The 19,933-nt window shown below is 43.0% G+C and overlaps 1 protein-coding gene across 1 annotated transcript in view; it reads left to right on the plus strand.

The window, feature by feature from the left end:
- Window positions 1–19,933, plus strand: part of UVRAG (UV radiation resistance associated) — a 110,829-nt gene that overhangs the window by 24,003 nt on the left and 66,893 nt on the right. The window contains exons 4-6 of the mRNA XM_084842432.1: window positions 47–208; window positions 3,373–3,447; window positions 5,984–6,069. Coding sequence (XP_084698558.1) covers window positions 47–208; window positions 3,373–3,447; window positions 5,984–6,069 — 323 coding nt within the window. The remainder of the gene's footprint in view (window positions 1–46; window positions 209–3,372; window positions 3,448–5,983; window positions 6,070–19,933) is intronic.

Consider the following 19,933-nt stretch of genomic DNA (forward strand, 5'->3'; position numbering starts at 1 on the left):
GAACATTTTTGGTATGCTTCAGCTGTCTCTTGTTCCCCATCAACAGAATCCAACATGGAGAAGTCTTGACTTTGGTCTAATGCCTGATCGCCTTGATACATCCGTGTCCTGTTTTGTGGTGAGGATATGGGGTGGCAAGAATGACACCCATCAGCTACTCATTGAGTGGAACGTCAATCTAGATGGACTCAAATATTTGGGTCAGCAGGTAAAATAAAATCATGGTGTTTCAACCTTGGATTGGATAGCTAAAAGATATTTTGAACAGACATCTGTTCTTCTTGGAACTCCTCAGCAGATAACTAAGGACTGGTTTTGTGAGGTGTAAATTCTGGGTAGACCTGTGATGGGGGTGGTGGTGAGAATTAGCATTTATTTATTTATTTATTTATTTATTTATTTCATTTCTATACCGCCCAATAGCCGAAGCTGTCTGGGTGGTTCACAAAAATTAAATCCAACACACAATAAAACAATTTAAAATATACAGAACATTAAAACCACAATATAACAATACAACCACAATAAAACTTAGCAGCAGTGCAGAAGTTTAAAATACAGATTTAAAACAGCAAAGATAAAAATTTAGAAGGCTAAAATGCTGAAATGCCTGGGAAAATAAAAAGGTCTTCACCTGGTGCCGAAAGGAATACAATGTAGGCGCCAGGCGAACCTCACTAGGGAGTTCATTCCAGAGCCGGGGTGCCACAGCAGAAAAAGCCCTCCTCCTAGTAGCCACCCGCCTCACTTCCTTTGGCAGAGGCTCACGGAGAAGGGCCGCTGATGATGATCTTAAGGTCTGGGCAGGCACATATGGGAGGAGGCGATCCTTCAGGTAACCTGGCCCCAAGCCGTTAAGGGCTTTAAATGTTAACACCAGCACTTTGAATCAGGCCCGGAAATGGACTGGCAGCCAGTGCAGCTGGAAAAGTACTGGCGTAATATGAGCTCGCAGGCCAGTCCCTGTTAACAATCTTGCTGCCCTATTTTGGACCAGCTGAAGTTTCCGGACCATTTTCAAAGGCAGCCCCACGTATAACGCATTGCAGTAATCCAGATGAGAAGTTATCAGAGCGTGGATAACTGTAGCAAGGCTATCTCTGTCCAGATAAGGGCGTAGTTGGTATACCAGCCTAAGCTGATAAAAAGTGCTCCGTGCCACTGAGTTCACCTGTGCCTCAAGTGACAGTTCTGGATCCAAGAGCACCCCCAAACTACGAACCTGATCCTTTAGGGGGAGTGCAGCCCCCTCCAGAACAGGTTGAGTATCACCTAGCCGGGCAGACGAACCACTCACTAACAGTACCTCCGTCTTGTCTGGATTGAGTTTCAGTTTATTGGTCGTCATCCAGTCCATTACCGTGCCCAGGCACTGATTCAGAACAGCCACTGCCTCACCTGGTTTTGATGTAAAAGAGAGGTAGAGCTGGGTGTCATCTGCATATTGATGGCACCTCAGCCCACACCTCCGGATAACCTCCCCCAGCGGTTTCATGTAGATGTTAAACAGCATGGGGGATAAAATAGAGCCCTGTGGAACCCCATGGCACAATTGCCATGGCACAGAGCAGTAATCCCCCAGCACCACCTTCTGGAATCGGCCATCCAAGTAGGAGCGGAACCACTGTAGTGCAGTGCCTCCAACTCCCAACCCAGACAACCTATCCAGAAGGATACCATGGTCGATGGTATCGAAAGCTGCTGAGAGGTCCAGGAGAATCAACAGGGTCGCACTCCCCCTGTCCCTCTCCCGGCAGAGGTCATCCCACAGGGCGACCAAGGTAGTTTCCATTCCAAAACCAGGCCTGAAGCCTGATTGAAATGGATCTAGATAATCCGTTTCATTCAAGAGTGCCTGGAGCTGTCCTACAACCACCCGCTCAAGCACCTTTCCCAGGAAGGGGATGTTGGCCACTGGCCTATAATTGTTAACATCCTCTGGGTCCAGGTTAGGCTTTTTCAGGAGTGGTCTAGTTACTGCCTCTTTTAAAGCGGCAGGCACCACTCCCTCTCTCAAGGAGGAATTTACAACCTCCTGGACCCAGCCGGACAACCCCTCCTTGTTTGATTTAATAAGCCATGAAGGGCAAGGGTCAAGCACACAAGTGGTCGATCGGACTTGGCCAAGCACCTTGTCCGCATCCTCAGGCCTCAGTAACTGAAACTCATCCAATAAAACTGGACCAGACGGTGCTCTGAACGCCTCTACCAATGGAACTGCATTAATGGTGGTGTCCAATTCATGACGAATCTGAGTGACTTTATCCTCAAAGTGCCGCGCAAACTCGTCACAGCGTGCTACCGAGGGTTCCACCGTCTCTCTCCCTGGCCCAGAATGTAACAGGCCGCGAACCACTCAGAAAATCTCCGCTGGACGACACTGAGAAGATGCAATGCTGGTGGAAAAGAACTGTCTCTTTGCCACCCTCACCACCACAGAGTAGGCTCGATAGTGGGCTCTTACCTGTGTTCGGTCAGACTCAGCGCGAGTTTTCCTCCACCTGCGTTCTAGCCGTCTCCCCTCTTGCTTCATTGCCCTCAGCTCAGGTGTATACCAAGGAGCTGGCCGGGCTCTGCTCAGAGGGAGAGGGCGCTTGGGCGCGATCGTGTCAACCGCCCGAGTCATCTCTGCATTCCACAGAGCGACCTGGGCTTCGACAGGAGCACCAGCCATACCAGCAGGAAAAGCTATTGCTTTTGACCACTGAACTAGGCCACCTGTCCACTGATGAAGAGTCATTCTACTTGTTCAGTCATCTTACATTTTGACAAACTCCAGAGGGTAGTGCTTTTTTTTGTTGCAATAGACTGTGGAGAGTCTTGCAGCGTCTCAGTAAAAGCTAATGACACAATAAATTTGTTACGTTTTTAACACATTTATTGTGTCATTAGCTTTTGTGAGGTAGGCTTGAGTCCCCAAAAGCTAGCTTATTTATTAAAATTATGTAAGCCCAAGGCAGTTTGCATAATAAAAGAAGCAGTACAATGACACAGTAAAAAAACAGCAGTTACAAATAATGCTAGCAGCCAGCGGGAATAAGTGGGTCTTCAGAGCTTTCCTCAAGGCCTGTAAAGAGGACTCTGATGAATCTGTGATGAAAACATAGGCTACAGTAAACACTGGCTCTTTAAGATACACAGAAGTCTTCGTTGTAATTTGGCATATTGTGAAGTTGGGCTAGAAGTGACTCTGCCTGGAACCAGATTCCCATTTATCCTTCTCCCCTGCCATAGGACCAGTGAAGAACTTGAACAAGTAAGGGGACTTGGGAAGCTGATTTCTTCTATAGTGAATGCTACTTTAAGTATGAAAACTAAAATAATGGAATTACAAAGAAGTTGATTGAATCTGTGACACTGTTTAATTAACAGATACATGCTCGTAGCCCAAATGAAATCATTTTTGGGCTGAACGATGGCTATTATGGAGCCTCGTATGAACAAAAGGTAAGAATATATATGGTATATCATGCCACTTGTGTTTTTGATATAGAGGGAAAGTTTTATGTTTGGGTATATAGAGTTAAGCCACAGATTTGAATATGCTGCTCAGAATCCCTCTGGAGAAGACCACTGTAGTGACCATTAAGATATACATCTGTGGTGGTTTGGTAGAGAACTTGTGATGTTCCTATTATGCTCTTTGAAGCGTATGTCATAGCACAAAATGACTTAAGGTTCTGAATACACTTATCTTTGCAGCTGCTTTGGGCAATAGCTCAGTAAAAGCTGAATACTTTTTTCAGTTGTAGAAGTTGTCTTCTGCATAATGGCTAATAGATAGCCATAACATATTTTGAAACTTCTGGCCTTTCCTCCTGAGATGTGGATCTTGCCATAGTTGCCAAATGTGGTGATTATGAGGGAAGGGACTAGTGGAATTCACTGTATTCGCAGCTCTCTGGTTAGATAATTAGATAGCATTTTGCTTTGGGAAGATCATGGGCTTAATAGTTCTCTGTTGATCTTCCCATAGTCAACAAATGAATTTTGGGGCTATTTACAGCTATTTATTGATTTGATTTGAACCTTGTCTTTCTACCAAGAAAAATGGTACTCAAGGCAGCTTATGATCATCAATAAAACTTGATTAAAACAATGATAAAACAAAGGCATTAAAACACAATTAAAAACACACCAGTAACAGAATAAAAACAACATCCACCTAACAGACCCTCTTACATGCCAAAGGACTGCTTGAATAAAAAGGTCTGCCTGCTGGTGGAAGGAAGGGCCTGTCCCAAAGATCTTAAGGCCCAGGCAGACTCGTATGGGAGAAGGCAGTCTTTCAGGTAGCCTGGTCCAAGCTGTATAGGGCTTTATAGGTCATAATGAGCCCTTTGAATTCTGTCTGGAAACAGGCTGGAAGCCAGTGAAGCTGTTGTAATAAGGTAGTCACGTGCTCCCTGTAACTGGCTGCAGTCAACAGTCTGATGACCACAGCATTCTGGACCAGCTGAAGTTTCTGAACAGGTTTTGAAGGTAGCCCCATGTAGAGCATGTTGCAATAGTCCAAATGGGATGTGTGACTGTGGCCAGATCAGACATCTGTAGGAATGGGCACACCTGGCGCTCTAGCTTGAGCTGTGCAAACGCACTCCAGGCCACTGCTGTAACCTGGGCTTCCAGTTACAAGGCTGAGTCCAGGAATACACCCAAACTGCGAGACTGAGTCTTCAGGGGGGTGGAACCCTATCCAGCACAGGTTGAATCCCTATTACTGTTCAGTCATCTGACAAACCAGGAGCACCTCTGTCTTGTCTGGATTAAACTTCAATTTGTTTGCCCTCATCTAGTCCATTACCGACATCAGACACTGGTTTAGAACTAGAACAGCTTTCTTGGATTTGGATGGAACGGAGAGATAGAGTTGGGTGCCATCAGCATACTGACGGCACCAAACCCCCCAAAAGCTAATAACCTGTTAATTGAATGGCTATTCTGTATGTGTACTTGCTCATTGAATTTGGGTCCTAAAAGATAACAGAAGACCAAATGCATGTGTTAAAGCCTGAGAGGAGTAGAAGCACATAGAAGCAGCCTGCTAAAATCAGGAATATACAGGTCCAATTGGCTTGTGAAGCATCCAGTTTCTGGTTCATGGCAATACAGCTACAATCCATGCGCAAGGAAGTTCTTTCTTCTTCTCCTTCTTCTTCTTTTTTAGCCTCTATGTAAATTTGAGATTGAAGTAGTTGTGGGGATAAATAATACTCGAGGGAAAATAAATACTTAGTTGACATGAGCCTCATGCATAGGGGTGGGCTATAAATATGACGTACAAAATAATTGCATGATAAAGCTTGGAGCATTTTTAATTGTTATGTTTTATCCTTGAATGTGTGTGTTTTTTCCAAGTAGTCCCTTTCTACAGGTTTTATCCTTAAAGGTGCTCTAAATGCCATTTTAAATAAATATATTAAATAAATCAATACCTACTATTGCATATGGATGTAGCCTCTGGGCTCAGCATCATGTGATTCCCCCCCCCCCCCCAAGCTGTGACTATTAGCCTTTTGAGAGAGCCTTCAGCTATTAAAGCCATCATACAAGCATGGAGATGCCCCGCTCTCTCCAGTTATGTTCCAAGCACCAACCTCACTAGTAGGGAAATTCTTGCTGGGGAAAAGATACCGCTGCATTTATTGACCAACTAAGAGGATTAGAAAGGAACATTCTTTCCATGCTTTCCCTGGGGGAGGAGGGAGTTTGTTTATACTTAAAGCTCTAAGTAATTAGATTTTCCCCTAGAACTCTTTTCTTGGCCTGATGGTGCCTTTAAAGGGCTCCAGTTTCACAGACTTCTTTTCATCTAGCATTTGAGCTAAACATAAATGGTGGGCCGTCTAAGAGGGTGATTTCAAGATGCCTTGATACTCTTGTTTGTGGACAAACCTTGCGAAAAGGCTTTTAATAGGAAAATGGGACCTAATTCCAGTGTCATTTAGTAGGCATTTAATCTGCCACCTTGTTTATCTTTAAGGGCTACTCAGGAACCCAGAAGAATAACCTTCTCCAGGTGGATCAGAACTGTGTTCGTAACTCATATGATGTCTTCTCTTTACTTAGGTAACATTTTTTTAAATCCTGAAATAGAGGGTTGTATCCAATTAACCTGTCACAGAAATGGCTTCTGTCAGTAGAACCGGGGTGGGGGGGATCCTATGCTGCAAATTGGGCAGGGGGGTTGTGTGTGCTGTGGGGTGCTGTAGAGAGGAGAGAAGTCTGCTTGTGTGACGTTGGGATTTTCCCCGACTCTTCGACACAGATAATGGTATAAAAAGCATCGCTGTCAGTAGGTTAAATGTACATACTTTCCCAAGAGGTTTTTTCATCATGTCCAGTATTCTGTTGCTGTTCAGAATTCTTAGAAGTGGCTCTCAGCTCCCAACTCAGCATCTTGGAATTCTAACCTTAAATGCCTCTGTAAGATCCCGGTAGACCTGTTCCTTGTACATTATACCTTCTAAGGAGTTCTGCTTACTGCAGATGATACAATCTGGTCATGATTTTCTCTCCACCAGTGGAAGGAGATGGTGTCAACTTTATTACTGTGAACAGTCTGGTTACTAGACTGAATGGTCTAGTCACTAGCAGCACAAGACCAAATGTACTTCTCAGACTGTGAAGGATAATAATGTGAGTTCAACCCACCCAGCTATAGAAAATGCTTTGGACTCAACTGTCTTGCTGAGCTTCCTAGTCAGCTTCCTAACGTGTTTTTTCAACACTCCTTAAATCTTGAAAGGGTTGCTTCGAGTTAGAAGATTTCTATGTAGCAACCCTACCAGAAGGTGTCACTGTTGCCTTGCACAAAATAATAAGAAGACAGAGATGGTAGGACAGAGCTGAAAAGATTTTAATTGCCTTATCCATGTATTTGTGTTCTGCAAGTGCTAACGTTTGTTCCTGCGTTCTGTAAAAATGTTAGCGAAATTCCCAAATGTATGAGCCTATGCAATTGTACTTAAAACGTAACTGTACAATTCTAATTGTACTTAAAAGTAAGCAGAATACTCAGAATTCTTGAATCTTCTTCTATAGCCATTAAAGCCGGTGATCATCTCTACATCTTGTGGCAATGACTTCCATCAGTTAATTGTGCATCGCTGAAAAACTTCTTTTCTTTTGTCTGTATTTTTCCATTGCTTAAAAAAACTCAAAATTTGGGGGCATGAAAAGCTTAAATCTATGACTGTAAAACTTTGTTAGTTAAGCAATGTTACACGTACTTGCTTAATTCTGCATAACATGTTCTGGGTAGGGAGGTAGTGGGCTCTCCCACATTGGATGCAATCAAGACGAAGCTGGACAGCCATCTGTTGGGGATGCTTTGACTTGGATTCCTGCATTGAGCAGGAATTGCAGGGGTTGGACTCAATGGTCTTATAGGCCCCTTCCAACCCTACTATTCCATGATTCTTGCTAATTATGAGGAGGGGAAAAACATTGTACTGGGCACTGAACCTTCCTCTATGACTACTGCCCACCTTACATAGCACCCCCCCCACCCCCCCCCAGCTTTGGAGATCTTGTTGTGTATTGCACACACTTCTAGGCTTATCTTTCAGCCATAAGTGCTAGAAACGTTTTCAATGAAAGCTGAGATCTCTGGATGTTGAAGATTGTTAGCCCTGGATGCACTGTCTTTCCCCTTAGCCATTGTTCCTCATTAAATGAACAGTGCAGTATGTTGTAGTAATCTTCCCTTATGTTCATAACATAGGTGTTCTATGTATGGATGTGCTGGGAGCTCATGTAGCACAAGGGCAGGACAGCAGTGGTTCTCTTACTGGCTTTGTAGATGAATGCCAGAAAGGAGAAATGACCTCCCTCCAACAGCACCCCCCAATGAGTGCAGGGAGAGGGGTGCATCCCCTCTTGCATCATCAAAAAGTTAACAGCAGATAGTGCACAGGTGCAAGCCCTCAGCTGGCCAGTGCTGGAAGCTGGGCTGAAGGCAAGCAAGGACTTGAAGGGGAGGGGGGAAATTGAGCTCTGACAAGAGCTCATGCATTCTCTGGGAGCAGTGTCCCTCTCTCTTCTCCCCCTGCCCCTTAAGATGCTTCTATATAGCTCAGGCTCAGGGTATGTCCTTAAGGAAGGACTCAAATAAATTCAAACCTTTTAAAAATAAGAAATTTGGTCTTTTAAAAAATTGTCTCTGAACTTGTTTGGAATCCTAAATTCGGCATCCTCAATCTCAGGAGAAATAGCTTTGCCTATATTGTAATGACCAGCTTTGTATGTGCCCATGTAGAGCAGACTCCAAGCTGTTTCCTTCGTTTCTTGTCTTTCGCACTAATAACTCCTGACAGTGCAGCTTTCTACTGAGTTTTTGAAGGGTGACCAGCCCCTGGACATTTTGCTCGGGATTAGAACAGGAATTTTAACAGCTGGCAAGTGAGTGTTGAATTCTAGCCTGGGGCCATAGACAAACCTATATGAACTGTGTGCTTACCTGGGGAGGATTGAAAACCGTAGGATGATGGCTTAGTTTTCCATGGAGCCTTAATGAGAACAACATTTTCAGGTAATACCTGAAACACTGAACTCTGACATTTTAAAATAAGGCTTTTTTTTAAAAAAAACCTATTCAGTTTTTGGAACATGCCTTTTAAATTATTTTTATATACCACCTTGAATGCTGTGGAATTTGTTATTTTGTGTTGCATAATTGAACTTTTATCTAGCTGAGGAGTATTCTGCTTTGCGTCTGGAATGGTCTCGCCTTCATTGTTTTAGACCAGTGTGGTGGATAACTAGATTCTTGGGAACTACCTACATAACCCTTTTTAATGGGTGGAACTACACATGATAAACATGGATTGCCACCAAAAATGGCTGCCTGTGGTGAGTTTCTCTCCCCTCCTTCCTGATTGTAACATGCAGTACAACTTACCCTGTGTCCTGATGCCATTATGCAGAGTGTTTTCCCTGCCTCCACCAGCCACCTTTTGCTTTGACATTCTGACTTGGATACCATATTTCTAGTAGAGTCAGCTGGTAGTGGCTATGATACCATCTAGTCATGTTGTGAAGAATACCTTTTAGCTTGTTTACCCTGAGGACATGGACAGGTTGCTTAAAGAGGTGAGACCAATTTCTTGCTTTCAGTCAGGTCTTGGAGATGGAAAGCTCTAAGCTGAAAGTTAACCCAGATAAGATGGAGGTACTGTTGGTCAGGGGCTCTGCATTCCCTCTGAAGGAGCAGGTATGCCTTCCGAGGGTCCTGGACCTCACTTTCTCCTTATATGTTCAAGTGGTGATGGTGGCCAGAACTGATTTTTACCAGCTTCGGCTGGTTCAACAGCTGCAGCCTCACCTAGACAAGATGGACCTGGGATCAGCTGTTCATGCCTTAGTCATTCCCAGGCTGGACTACTACAATGCTCTCTACATGAGGCTTACATTAAAAAATGACTGAAATTCATCCAAACTGTGGTGGTCAGACTGTTGTCTGATGCCCAAGGATCATATCACTCTGATCCTATTCCAGCATCATTGGTTTCCTATGCATTTCCAGGCTCAATTTAAAGTGCTTGCATTACCATTTAAAGCCCTAAAAGGCCTAGCATCAGATTGCCTTAAGGACCACCTCCTCTCATACAAACTGATATGACTAAGGTAATTTTCAGAGGCTTTGCTCCCTGTTGCATTGATACATGAGGTCAGATGAGTGGATGTAAGAAATAAGAGTGGTGTCAGTTGGTGGTAAAGTTGTAGAATGCCCTTCCTTGGGCGTTCTCGCTCTTGGCTCTTAGGCGTCCTTGAAATACCTCCTTTTTTCAACAGGCTTTTAGTATGTGTGGCTTTTAAGTTCTTACATCTGCTGCCTGAAATGTGAGGCTTTCATGCTGCTATCTATGTGTGACTTCAGTATGTTTTTAATTGTAACTGTATCACTTTTGTTGCTGTTTTTGCTGCTGTTGTTGATTTTATTGTCCTTTTGTTGCTCTTATTGTTATTTTATTGTGTTTATGTTTTTATTGCTTTTAATATTTTAACTGTTTTTATGTATTTTATTGCTGTGAGTCATCTTGGGAGGGCTTCTGCCCTGAAAGGTGGCCAAGAAAATTTTTAAATAAATAAAAATGCGGGGGGGGGGGTATTAATTTTTGAAACCGCTTTGATTCCTCAGAAAACTGATATATAAATGATGACATCAAAATATGAGGTAGTTGTACCACATGTTATAAAGGGGAAATTCTACACAAGGGTGCAGGTAGCTTATTTATTTAAAATATTTTTTGGCCATCTTTTAGGACAGAACCTGAACAATGAAAACACAATAAAACAGTAAGAATACCATAAAAACAGCAATAAAACCAACAACAAGACAAGCAATAAAAACAGCAATAAAAGCAATCATATTAGGAGAAGGTCAGAGTAAAATAATACATTTTCAAGGACGTCTTAAAGCCCTGCAGTGTTGGACCATGGCAGATCCCTGATGGCAGATTATTCCAGAGGTGTGGGGCCACTGTAGGGAAGACCCTCTCACATGTGGTCACCCACCTAACTGCTCTCACAGGTAGACCAATGAGAAGGGCCTCTCTTGCTGATCTGAAATGGGTGAAGGTGGCGCTTCAGTTTGATCCCAAGACAGTTAAGGCTTTTAAGGTCAAAACCAGAACTTTAAATTGTGCTCGGAAACACACTGGTAACCAGTGTAGCTGGCGGAGTATAGGTGTTATATGATCAAATTGTCTCATGTGTCTTCTGTGTTCTCGTTCTGCTCTTACACTTCAATTCACAGGGAAGCTGTTATTTTGTAGCACCAATGCGGCTACTCAAGTCTGAAAATGGAAGTGTGTTGTTTGGGAGAGTCTGGAGTCTGCCAGTAAGCACTGTTCTGTGTGGCCCCTGCCTGTAGAAAATGTGCATGTGTTACATCAATGAGCTTACAACAGCATTGTCCCTGAGCGCATCTTCGGGCCATCTTAGGGAAGAGTTAAATGGTGATGAATCGGGAAGCAGGGGCATCATCAGTACTATAGGAATCTGTTCTGTATGATTCTGGACATCAAAATGTAGCAATTGCTCTTGAGTAGCATTTGCAGTAAAACTGGAGATGGTTTTTCATAGATCCCTAAAGGAAAAGGGGTTGTGACTGAGCAAAATATCCTCCTGCTGTTTGGCTTTGAGGAATGGGTATTGGCCAGCTCTGGGCTGGATCTTGCTGTATACAAACTGTGAAATCGTTGGATCGAAGTTTCACCCGTAACATTTTTCTACTCAGGGAGTACAGTTCATCCAAAGGTCTCAAAGCACTTGGACCATGTTGCATTTGTCCTCTTTACTTTCCACATCTTGTGCTATAAAGGCAGTTGCTTCATATCACACAGGAAGCTGGACTCAGGGAAACCTCACTGGGACCTTCCATTTCTCTCCTCCTTTCTCATTCTTCTTCTTGGTCCATGTCTGATCATGGTATTGGCAGTTTGTCACATTGTTTAAGGTATTGGGTAAGGATGTGGTTGCATATAAAGCAAAAAAGTCCACTGGATGTGCTGGTGGGAAAGGAAATTTCAAAAACTATGTCAGGTTAATTGTAAATGGGGTGGGGTGGGAGACTTTTTTTCCATGGCTAATGTAGCAGGACCTCTTTAGAATCTAGTCTCTAGGCAAGCATAAAGGCCTGTTTGTTCAGGTTTCATATTTTTATTTTAAAAACTGTTTAATAGAAGCTCTTTTAATAATGGTATTGGGTGTTTGCAATTGGAGTATCCCATGTCTCTCGCTTTGCCAAAAAGCTCTTGTTCTGTTTTTTAAATCCCCAGTGGTCATTACTTTGTTTAAATAAACCCAGTGTAAACTAAGGTTGTTTTGGCAAATCTGACCTTCCCTGTATTTATTTCTCTTGTGAGAAATAGCTATAGGATGTGTGACTGTTATATTTAGTCTGCGCATTCATGGCTTGTGACCAAGAATGAAACAAATGCCGTACATGAGAAAACTAGAGAGAAGGAAAGAGGAAGAGGGTGAGCAGCATCCAGCCGTTCACAAAGATGGATGGTAAATGCTTCAGACAATTGACCACAGTACCTGTCAAAACAGTATGGATTTGAACATTTTAAAAAAGCACCACCTAAGAACTATATGAGTTCCTAACTGACCAATGCTTGCTTTGTTGAGTCCCAAGCATTGCGATTAAGGTATTTAAAATAACTTGCAGATACCAAAAAAGGGGAAATGGATCATGCATTGCCACATTTCTGCTGCTTTTTAATCATGAAAATGTGGTTCGATGTTAGACCGGAATATGCACCTTCTGCATTGCTACATGTTCAGAACACTTGGTAGAACTTGGACTCCTGAGAATATCTGCTTCCATTTTTAAAAGTTTCTGGTCCTCATGGTTTTTGAGACATTCAAAAATATGCAGGTAGTTTCTGTAAAAGGCTCTAATGCCCACAAAATGTCACATTTATGACTTGCTACCGCTTTATTGTGATTTCTAATCATGCATTGCACCCATATTTCTCTTCCATAATTTTACTACTTGCATGAACAAAAGAGACACAATCAGCTCCAGATGCTGTTCACCTCGAACATTAAGAATTTACAATTGCAGTTTAGGCTGTCATTAGGGGACTATCACTTTGAATGCTCCCTGATGTGAACTCCCTGTAAGTAATTAAAAACGTAGCAAGACATTCTGTCTGCTGTTCTAGTTTTCCATTTGCCAAGGGTTGTAAAAACAAAAAACATGCAGGAGCATTCAAAGGCTTGACCTGTAGCTTGAAATGGCACAGTGCATTTTACCACCTCATTTCCACCTTGTTTTGCTGTTTGTATAGATTAGGTCCTCTGTGGGGCTTAGAGTAATGTGTTTATGTTTCTGCATGGTGGCTATAAGGCTCTAGTTGGTAGGCAGACTGTGCCAACAGAGCCCTTCCTGGCAAGTTCAGGATTATAGTAATAGTGTGTACAGAGATCCACTCAGAAAGGCAAACTGACATTCCTGGGTTCAAACAGTGAGAGAATGTTGAGATTGGCTTCTTGGTGCTATATCTGACAGAGTTGTTGTTGTTGTTGTTGTTCAGTCGTTCAGTCGTGTCCGACTCTTCGTGACCCCATGGACCATAGCACGCCAGGCCTTCCTGTCCTGCGCTCTCTCCCGGAGCGTGCTCAAGTTCATATTCATTGCATCCGTGATGCTATCTAGCCATCTATCTCATCCTCTGCCGTCCCCTTCTCCTTTTGCCTTCAGTCTTTCCCAGCATCAGGGTCTTTTCCAGGGAGTTTTCTCTTCGCATTAGGTGGCCAAAATATTGGAGCTTCAGCTTCATTATCTGTCCTTCCAATGAGCACTCAGGGTTGATTTCTGACAGAGATGGTTGCTCAAATAAAAGTGGTTGGGAACTGCAACTTTTCTAGTTATCAGATGCCCTTCTCAGTCTAGGAATTCAGCTGCCATCCTAGTTCTAGGTTTGATCCTATAGAGAAGAAAAACTCTATAGGGTAAGGCATATAAAATTTAGAGGTTGTAAATCGTGCGGGTTATGTGCAGTCAGTTAAGGTGAAAGGTCAAGGAGGCACCCTCAGACATCTCTAAACATTGGCCTCATTTAGGCATAACACTAGATTATGGTTTTACTGTTAATGTGAATGAGCCTGAGCGAGTGCTCATGCATTCCTTCCCTTCTGGAATTGTCGTGAGGAGGGGATTGGAAGCTTTTCCTTCTGTGTTTGACGAACCATGGTTTAAAATTGTCAGAACTCACGCAAACTGTGGCTAGTCTTAACTATGATTTACTGAAACAAACCTTCAGTCTTGGGTTATGAAGGTGGCTTGTTTCAATAAACCATGCTTAAGACTAGCTGTAGTTTAAGGCTTGGGTGTACAGCCCTCCTCAACCTGGTGCCCTCCAGATATTTTGACTACAACTCCCAGACTTTCTGATCATTGGCCATGCTGGCTGAGGCTGATGGGAATTGTAGCCCAAAACATCAGGAGGGCAACAGGTTGCGGATGACTGCGGCTATACTGGATAATTAAAAAACTGAAATAAAAGCTTCTGATTTCCTTTTTGTGGCACTGCTGGGAGAGGAGAACGTGAGCCGAATGGCTGAGCATACTGTAGGTGCAGAGGTAGAATAAGCTACTTTTAAGAATGTGGTAGTCACAAATGATTCCAGGAAAGGTCTCAAATCATGCAAATGCCAAGTCAGCAGAGTTAGGCTCATCAAACATCCCACTAGCAGCATACCATTTGTCTCTTGCTCATGTCAAACCTGGGTATTCTTTAGCGGCAAATATGGCCAATGGTGCCACAAAAATCTCTATACCTACACATGTACAAAATTACATTTCTTCATAATAGAATAGCTACCTTTGTGGAAAACATAAGGAAAAGGTATTTACCCAACTTTCTGAGATTATTTTTTAAAAGTTCTTTTTTTTTGTACACTTCAGAATCTAAAACTGGGAATCCAGTCTTGGACTAAGTGTAGTAACTAGTAATGTAATAAGTGAATCCGTTTTAATTAATCTATTTAATTTGTGTGTGTGTGGCTGCTTCTTATAACACTTTCCAATTATGAACCTAAAATATTCATTGTAAGACCTGAATTGATGTGTCCCATTTACGTTACCAGTACAGTTACTATCAAGACTATTTTGATAGTTTCATTTTGGGAATCTTTTGGCATTTTGCCAATAGATGTGAACTTACTGAACCCTTTTACACAAAAATAAAGACAACTTGTGACAGCCTTTCAGACACTAATCCATGCAATTAGTATTAAATTTTGCCATGATATCTCCTTTAAGTTGAATTGGGTCACAGTTGGGCTAGCTTCCAAGGCATCACTGTTTATCAGAGAAATTATTTTTTCTCAGGAAATCTGACTGTGATTGCCTGATGTTTGGTTAATAGCAGAACCTATTCCTTTAACATAAGCAGAATTGATTGTGGAACAAAATCAGATGCAATTATTCTGTGGAATATATGGAATGGATTTGAAAGGTTGCTTACTTAGAGTGTAATCATCTAGGGCTGAGGCTGGGGAGGAATCTTCTCCAAAGTATGGTGTATATGTTCAGTATTCATCAATCTGTTTCTCAAGTTACCTTTAAAGACACTAATGCACTCTAAGTTAAGCTTGTGTCTGAAGCTGTTGGAACAAGTAATGCAAAAATTATACGGGCACTGATCTGAGTGCATGTCCCTGTAGCAAATGCTTGGCCTTTTGGGGTACAACAGCACACATAGCAAGTTTGGGATATGCACCTAGAGAAAGGCAGCTACCTCTTCTCCTCTAGACATTTCTGGGTTGGAAGCAGAGTGGTACAAAATGCAGAAGTTTCCCTATTATCTCTCCTGTGGTCTCAACCATAAAAATAAGCAGGAGAACAGTATGAGCTGAATCTCCCCCCCCCCCCTTCCTGGGGTATGTGGACAGTACCTTGTGTCAGTGAATCTGATCCTCAACCTCAGCAACATAAAAACAAGGCCTAAGTCAGGGATACAGAACCTCAAACCCGGGCTCCCTCCGGGGTTCCCCATAGGGCCAAACCTTTGGCCTCGCACCCTTTTCCCTCACCACTGATTGATTGGTGGTTTCCCAGCTTGAAGCTAAAATATGCTGGTATTTTTGGCCTTGCCCTTTTCCCCTTCAGTCTCGCCCACCACTTGGAATGCAACCCCTGAGAGGTTCTCTGAAATGCAGTTTGACCCTCAGGCTGAAAGAGGCTCAACGCCCCTGGCCTAAGTGAAAATCTGGATTCTCTTCTAAATTTTTTGTTAATCTCTTGGTGATGCACCCAAATATTGTGACAATATCACTTAAGTACACCTTCAAATCACAGGTGAGACTTGGTGTATTCCTGTCTTTAAAAGGCAGTACAATTTTTTAAAACTGATCTGGAGAGAAACAGGAAATTACAGACAGTTAGCTTAATGTCTGTGCTGGGTGAACTGGTAGAAAACACCATAGCACAAATACTATATTGGTGGAAAGCATATAATAGAAATAAATCATGCTGAGGAAGTCATGGTGGGAAGAAAGTGGCTAGGAAGCCTTTTTCCATCGTCCTAACAGTAGAATTTGGAGATGGGGACAGTCATCCAAAGAAATACTAAATCTAATTCATATATTTATGATGTATTAGCTTAGATGGCTTTTTAAAAGGATTGGGCAATTTAATGAAGAATAGGCCTATGAAGAGCTTGATAGCTGTATTTGTATTTATTAGGAAAATTTGTTGTTGTTCAGTCGTGTCTGACTCTTCGTGACCCCATGGACCATAGCACGCCAGGCCTTCCTGTCCTGCACTCTCTCCCGGAGCGTGCTCAAGTCCATATTCATTGCATCAGTGATGCTATCTAGCCATCTCATCCTCTGCCGTCCCCTTCTCCTTTTGCCTTCAGTCTTTCCCAGCATCACGGTCTTTTCCAGAGAGTTTTCTCTTCGCATTAGGTGGCCAAAATATTTGAGCTTCAGCTTCAGTCTCTGTCCTTCCAATGAGCACTCAGGGTTGATTTCCTTTAGGATGGACTGATTTGACCTCCTTGCAGTCCAGAGGACTTGTAAGAGTCTTCTCCAGCACCACAGTTCGAAAGCATCGATTCTTCGGCGCTCAGCCTTCCTTATAGTCCAGCTCTCACAGCCATACATTGCTACTGGGAAAACCATAGCTTTGATTATATGGACCTTTGTCGGCAAGGTGATGTCTCTGCTTCTTACTATGCTGTCTGGGTTTGCCATAGCTTTCCTCCCAAGGAGCAAGCATCTTTTAATTTCATGGCTACAGTCACCGTCTGCGGTGATCTTGGAACCCAAGAAAATAAAATCTGTCACTGCTTCCATTTCTTCCCCTTCCATATGCCAGGAAGTGATGGGGCCAGATGCCATGATCTTCGTTTTTTTAATGTTGAGTTTCAAACCAGCTTTTGCACTCTCCTCTTTCACCCTCAACAAGAGGCTCTTTAGATCCTCTTCGCTTTCTGCCATTAGGGTGGTATCGTCTGCGTATCTGAGGTTGTTGATATTTCTCCCGGCAATCTTAATTCCGACCTGTGATTCATCCAACCCGGCATTTCTCATGATGTATTCTGCATATAAGTTAAATAAGCAGGGCGACAATATGCAGCCTTGTCATACTCCTTTCCCAATTTTGAACCACTTGGTTGTTCCATGTCTGGTTCTTACTGTTGCTTCTTGACCCTCGTACAGGTTTCTCAGGAGACAGGTAAGGTGGTCTGGTACCCCCATCTCTTTCAGAATTTGCCAGAGTTTGTTGTGATCCACACAATCAAAGGCTTTAGCGTAGTCCGTGAAGCAGAAATAGACGTTTTTCTGGAATTCTCTTGCTTTCTCCATGATCCAGCGAAAGTTGGCGATTTGATCTCTAGTTCTTCTGCCTCTTCGAAACCCAGCTTGTACTTCTGGTAGTTCTCGGTTCGCATACTGCTGAAGCCTAGCTTGTAGGATTTTGAGCATCACCTTGCTGGCATGTGAAATGAGCGCAATTGTGCGGTAGTTTGAACACTCTTTGGCGTTGCCCTTCTTTGGAATTAGAATGTACACTGACCTTTTCCAGTCTTGTGGCCACTGTTGAGTGTTCCAAATTTGTTGGCATATTGAGTGCAGCACTTTAACAGCATCATCTTTTAGGATTTTAAATAGCGCAGCGGTAAGACTGTCACCCCCGCTAGCTTTGTTGTTAGTAATGCTTCCTAACGCCCACGACTTCGCTCTCGAGGATGTCCGGCTCAAGTTCAGTGACCGCACTATCATGGCTATCAGGGACATTCAGATCTTGCCTGTATAGGTCTTCTGTGTATTCTTTCCACCTCTTCTTAATCTCATCTGCTTCTGTGAGGTCCCTGCCTTCTTTGTCCTTTATCATGCCCATCTTTGCACAAAACGCTCCCTTGAGATCTCTGATTTTCTTGAAGAGATCTCTAGTCTTTCCCATTCTGTTGTTTTCCTCGATTTCTTTGCATTGTTCATTTAAGAAGGCCTTCTTGTCTCTCCTTGCTATTCTCTGGAACTCTGCATTCAGTTGGATATATCTTCCCCTTTTTCCCTTGCTTTTCGCTTCCCTTCTTTCCTCAGCCACTTGTAAAGCCTCATCAGACAGCCACTTGGCTTTCTTGCATTTCTTTTTCTTTGGGATGGATTTCGTTGCTGCCTCCTGAACAGTGTTACGGACCTCCGTCCATAGTTCCTCAGCCACTCTGTCTATCAGGTCTAATCCCTGAAATCTATTCCTCACCTCCACTGTATATTCATCAGGGATATGATTTAGGTCATACCTGAACGGTTTAGTGGTTTTCCCGACGTTCTTCAATTTAAGCCGAAATTTTGCAAGAAGCAGTTCATGATCTGAGCCACAGTCAGCTCCAGGTCTTGTTTTTACTGACTATATAGAGCTTCTCCGTCTTTGGCTGCAAAGGACATAATCAATCTGATTTCGATATTGACCATCTGGTGATGTCCATGTGTACAGTCGCCTCTTGTGCTGTTGGAAAAGAGTGTTTGCTAGGATCAGCGTGTTCTCTTGGCAAAACTCTATTAGCCTTTGTCCTGCTTCATTTTGTACACCAAGGCCATGCTTGCCTGTTATCCCGGTGATTTCTTGACTTCCTACTTTAGCATTCCAATCGCCTATGATGAAAAGGACATCTTTTTTTGGTGTTAGTTCTAGAAGGTGTTGTAGGTCTTCATAGAACCAATCAACCTCAGCTTCTTCGGCCTCAGTGGTTGGGGCATAGACTTGAATTAGTGTGATGTTGAATGGTTTGCCTTGGATTCGTACTGAGATCATTCTATCGTTTTTAAGATTGTACCCCAGTACTGCTTTTCCCACCCTTTTGTTGACTATGAGTGCTACTCCATTTCTTCTAAGGGATTCTTCCCACAGTAGTAGATATGATGGTCACCTGAATTAAATTTGCCCATGTTTGTCCATTTTAGTTCACTGATTCCCAAGATGTCGATGTTCACTCTTGCCATCTCATGTTTGACCACCTCCAGCTTACCTTGATTCATTGATCTGACATTCCAGGTTCCTAAACAATATTGTTCTTTACAGCATCGGAGTTTCTTTTCACCACCAGACACATCCACAGCTGAGTGTGCTTTCGGCTTTGGCCCAGCCGCTTCACTCTTTCTGGCGCTACTTGGAAATACCCTCTGCTCTTCCCCAGTAGTATATTGGACACCTTCTGACCTGAGGGGCTCATCTTCCGGCGTCATATCTTTTAGCTGTGTGATAGGTTCCATGGGGTTTTCTTGGCAAGAATACTGAAGTGGGTTGCCACTTCCTTCTCCAGTGGACCACATTTTGTCAGAACTCTTTGCCATGACCTGTCCGTCTTGGGTGGCCCTGCACGGCATAGCTTATAGCTTCACTGAGTTACGCAAGCCCCTTCGCCCCAACAAGGCAGTGATCCGTGAAGGGGTAGGAAAATTTACATCCCTGTTTTCCCCCTTCAAAATGGAGGTGCCAAAAACAGCTAATAGAACCAAGCATAAACAAATAATAAACCAACAACAATCTAATAAAAACAAATTATTAAAGACAGAAAAGAGGAAATAAAATACAATAAATGAAACATTAAAACTAACAAATCTAAACGGAGCCAGGACCAAATGAAAGCATGGCCACATAGTGGAAAGATCAAAGGTTCACTGAAAATTAAATACCTTCAGGTGGCAACAAGGCACTGGCAAAGCTGGAGACAACCAAATCCACAAACTTGGTGTTATAAAGGAAAAGCCCACCTTGTGTCTCCCCAACTGTGCCCCAGCAGGCAAAGGGACATATAAAAGGCTCTCATCAGATGACCTCGGAGTGGGAAGATGCATATATGGGGAAGTGGACCTTTAGATATCAAGGTCCTAAATTGTTCAGTGCTTTAAAGGTAATAATGCCTGGCAACCAGTACAGCTAGGATAGCAAGGGAGTAATGTGATC

The sequence above is a fragment of the Heloderma suspectum genome, chromosome 3 (genome assembly GCF_057233095.1).
Source record: "Heloderma suspectum isolate Gila_16-S chromosome 3, 16-S_ref, whole genome shotgun sequence".
NCBI classification, from domain to species: Eukaryota; Metazoa; Chordata; class Lepidosauria; order Squamata; family Helodermatidae; genus Heloderma; species Heloderma suspectum.